This window comes from Cydia amplana, chromosome 11 (assembly GCF_948474715.1).
Source record: "Cydia amplana chromosome 11, ilCydAmpl1.1, whole genome shotgun sequence".
Taxonomy (NCBI): domain Eukaryota; kingdom Metazoa; phylum Arthropoda; class Insecta; order Lepidoptera; family Tortricidae; genus Cydia; species Cydia amplana.
The window spans coordinates 12,012,099-12,016,755 of NC_086079.1; the positions used below are offsets into that span (position 1 = coordinate 12,012,099).

The 4,657-nt window shown below is 41.4% G+C and overlaps 1 protein-coding gene across 1 annotated transcript; it reads right to left on the bottom strand.

Moving 5' to 3' along the window:
• Positions 1-3,366: 3,366 nt before the first annotated feature.
• LOC134652275 (uncharacterized) lies at positions 3,367-4,386 on the bottom strand. Its single transcript, XM_063507447.1, has one exon. The coding sequence runs from the start codon at positions 4,357-4,359 to the stop codon at positions 3,367-3,369; it is 993 nt and encodes a 330-aa protein (XP_063363517.1). The 5' UTR covers positions 4,360-4,386.
• Positions 4,387-4,657: the final 271 nt, after the last annotated feature.

The following is a 4,657-nucleotide window of genomic DNA, read 5'->3' on the forward strand; positions in this document are numbered from 1 at the left end:
ATACACTCTCTTTGTCAGCCTTCTTTCACTCATTCTTTCCATGTGTCCAAACCATCTCAACATACCTTTCTCAATTTTTGTCACTACATCTTCGTTCAGTCCACACTTTTCCCTTATCACACTGTTCCTAATTCTATCTTGTAATCTCACACCACACACACTTCTCAACGCTCTCATTTCCACTGCATTCACTTGGCTCTGATGCCTCTTCTGCCATACCCAACTTTCGCTACCATACATGAGTGTAGGCACCAACACTCCTCTATGCACAGCCAACCGTGCTTTTTGCGACACCTTTTGGCTGCTCATAAAAGCGTTAAGTGCCCCATTCACGCGATTTCCAGCATTCACTCTCCTTTCAATGTCCTTATCATGCTTACCGTCCCTAGTGAACAAGGTCCCCAGATACACAAACTCTTTCACTTGTTGCACTCTTTCTTGACCAATCAAAATCTCACAGTTAGTCATATTTTCTTCCTTCTCAAATACCATTACTTACGTCTTGCTTACATTAATTTTCATTCCTTTCCTTTCAAAAGACCCATGCATTCTAGTTACCATCTCCTGCAACTCCTCGCCCGATGACGCTAGCAGTACCAGGTCATCAGCGTAAAGAAGACATTTGACAGGTAACCCACTCATTTTCAGCCCACATTCATCATTTCTCAAATCCTGCAAACTACTGTCCATGAACAGATTAAACAGCCACGGTGACGCTACACATCCCTGCCTAACACCCTTTTCGATGCTAAACCACTTATATCATCAATAGTAAGTAATGCTGAGCAATTTACTACAGGAGTACAGGACTCCTAGTTACTTGACTTGTGAAAGAACAGATGATGAATTGACCACGATGATGAATATCAAAATAAGGTTTCGGACACCTTATATAGTTATATAAAACAACAGTAATTTTTGTTTGTTTGTTGCCAATAGTTACAAACTTACGAGAAGGTATATCAACTGCCGAAAAATACTCTTAATTAATTCACAAAATAAGGGAGCTCAAAATCTATTTACATATTTGGCCAAACGGCTGGTTGAGGTCACTGGGGACATAAGAGCTGGCAGCTTCCTCGCTCAACGAATAAGCGTTGCAATTCAGCGAGGAAATGCTGCCAGTATCTTTGGTACTATGCCCCAGGGGCCCTCTTTAGATATAGATTTTTAGTTTTCCTTTTTTAAGTAGTAGTTTTAGTTTTGTAGGTAGTTTTAATTTTATTTAGGTTACTTTATGTTGTTTATATTTCTTGAAATAAATATATTAAAAGAGTTGTTTTATAAATAAGAATGAATATTGTTATGGTACCTACTCGCTAAACCTTCGCTACGACGAGCGAGGCACGACGACAAACACGTCGTGGACCGATCTGCGCAAATAAGCCCGAGGGGTAATAATACTTACCTACCCATTAATGATCCAAAATGTTTGCCTACTTATAAGGGTCCATCTAGCCCGAGCAAATATTATTGCCTGATCATCATCTTCCTCGCGTTGTCCCGGCATTTTGCCACGGCTCATGGGAGCCTGGGGTCCGCTTGGCAACTAATCCCAGGAATTGGCGTAGGCACTAGTTTTTACGAAAGCGACTGCCATCTGACCTTCCAACCCAGAGGGTAAACTAGGCCTTCTTGGGATTAGTCCGGTTTCCTCACAATGTTTTCCTTCACCGAAAAGCGATTGGTGAATATCAAATGATATTTCGTACATAAGTTCCGAAAAACTCATTGGTACGAGCCGGGGTTCGAACCTGCGACCTCCGAATTGAAAGTCGCACGCTCTTACCGCTAGGCCACCAGCGCTTTTAAATATTATTGCCTGATATCTTTAAGTAGTTTATTGAACGGAGAGTTTTTATCACTTTACTTGCATAGACGGAAAACAAACTCCTTTGCATCCACACAATATATTTATAGGTATAATAGCACTGTACTTTACATAGTTAGGGGAAAGGGGGGTGAAACCAGATAGCGGGTAAAACCAGATAACCATCTATTTCACATTATATCTCTGAGTCGCACCTGACAAGTAAGATAACACAGACAGTCATCCGTCTCAGGAAGCGTGCAAATTTGTTAACGGGTGTGTCGAAGAAATAAAAATAAAGGTGTTTGATCTAATTTTCTTACTATTTTCATCACGTATCCACTCAGTACCTGTTTAGGTGGATTTGAATGCTAATTTATTGATTTACGTCAAAACAGTGCCGTTTAAGTAATGATTTGCATTTTTATTCCTCAATTTCACCGTTTTACATTATTATGATTGCATGAAAGTCGTGAAACTATTGATTTGTAAAAACATAGTCGTTGAGTAGAAGCAGACGGGATCCGGATGATATAAAATTAAAAATAAATAAAATAAGAATTGTTTATTTCCGAAAAATATTTACTTGCATACAATAATCGGAATACTACAAGCTTTTCTATACTATACTTAGTCATTCATGGTCTGTAAATGTAAAATAGGTAGGCATAGTTGTAAAATACCCATTTGGCTTAGTCTCGTATTCAAAATGAAAAGTAGAGTGTTTAAATACTTTAAATAGTTTAAATCATATAAATGTTGGTATCCGGTGTCACCCGCATATAAAGGGTGAAATCGTATTTTTTTAATTGTAGCAGATAATTGTTGGTTTAATAAGTAATTATTTGATTTCATTTAGTTTGTCTTTAGATAAGAAGTTCACCTTGTGACGGGTCGTCTTTGCGAATCTTTCTACATATTCATGAGGATACCTAAATTACCTACCTAATATAAGGAACGAAGAATCATAATTTTCGCCTAAATAAGCGGAGATCTTGGCCATTAGTTTGCAGCCGGCTATTCGCGCTGTAATTTAGCGCCGTTGATTTCACAACAGCCTATTAGGGAGATGTCCATGCAGAATCCGCAAAAACATCTGATCTATCCTGCCGCTGCAGCTGGTGGCAATTATTAAAAAATCTCCGCTTGTTAGGTGGGCGGCTCTCCGCTGTTTACGAGCGAATGCCGTTTGGCAGTTTTAGTAAACGGCGTCGGCTTGGGCATTTGCAACAGTTTTTTAGGTCGGCCCGCTCTAGGCAAGGGCTGCGATAAAAACTCCAAATTGGCTAATTATCAACAGTTCCCTCTAATTATTTAGAATTGTTTATTTGCGAAGTCCGGCATCCCTTCTCGAAATGCAGCTGCAAGTGATTTACGAAATAGAATAACACTAGGTAATAATCTGATGTTACAACTTATTCAAGAAAATAAATATTTTAATTCTAGTGATTATTATTTTCGTTAAAATAATGTTGACAATGTTTTACTTAACTACATTCATTACTTATGTAAATATGTGTGACATTATTTTAATGTAAATAATAAAGAAGATTAACTTAACTATCATCACTTCTGATTTCGTCAGGTGTGGGCGAGTATTTCAACCCTGTGTCGTTGAGCATGGTGACCACCCAGGCGTCCTCGGGCAGGTTTCCTGACTGCAGCAGCTTGACGGCGGCGGCCACGTTGGCGCCGCTCGTGTAGCCCACGTACAGCCCCTCCTTCTCGCCCAGCAGCCGCTTGTAGTGCACGGCCTCCTCGTCCGATACGCTAAGCATTCCATCCATCACATCGTACTTGAAGAGCGCCGGCACCACGCCGTAGCCGGAGCCCTGCAGCTTGTGACACGCCTTCCAGACGGGCTTGCCGGCTATGGCCTCCGCTCCTTCTGGCTCAATTATGTAGGCTTTAATTGCAGGATTCTTCTCTTTTAAATATTTAGATGTTCCCGAGAAAGTACCGCTCGTTCCGGCCATGGCTACAAATACATCCACGTGACCACCAGTTTGTCTCCAAATTTCGGGTCCTGTCATTTCGTAGTGAGCTTGTATGTTCGCTTCATTATAAAACTGATTTACAAGAAAGTGGCCGGTCCTTTCAACGGTTTTTAAACATTCTTCTTCCGCCGCTTGAACGTCAGCATAAGTGACTTCGCCGTAGACACCCTCAACTTGTGGTACTCGGATACACTTCGCACCGCACGCTTGCATTTGTATCGCTCTCTGTTCGCTGTTGCCCGCAGACATATATATGGTCAAAGGGTGATCTTTTACAGCGGCGACTACGGCAAGACCACAGCCTTGGTTGCCAGATGTCACTTCTAAAATCGGGTTGCCAGGTTTCAGCTCACCGTTCTTCAGAGCCGCATTTATCATGTACAAAGAAGATCGGTCCTTGATGGATCCTCCCGGGTTCATAAATTCACATTTTGCTAGAATTCGTCCAGGTCCAGGGTGCAATCGATCAAGAGCAACGAGCGGAGTATTGCCTATTAGCTCCAAAGCTGACGATTTAATTTGATTCGTTTCAACACGGGGACCAGGTGCCATCGTGATTTTTTAATTTCTTACAGAAAGAACTGTCAGTACCTACTCGTACATGTAGAGCTTGAGAAGAACTGTTGAGGCGTACCAGAGTTAGCTGTTTAAATGCCGCGCTATGTGGATCCGGCACTAGTGGCGAGTGCAAACCTAACGAAACTTGTACAGAAGTGCCGTGCGCAAGGTGAAGGCCTCAAGCGCCGATCGTCATAGTGCCGTGCCAAACCTTACACAGGTTTGCGATAACATTAAAATTTCACATACCTATCAAACAAAAACAGGAATATTAGAAATATATGGCTACGCG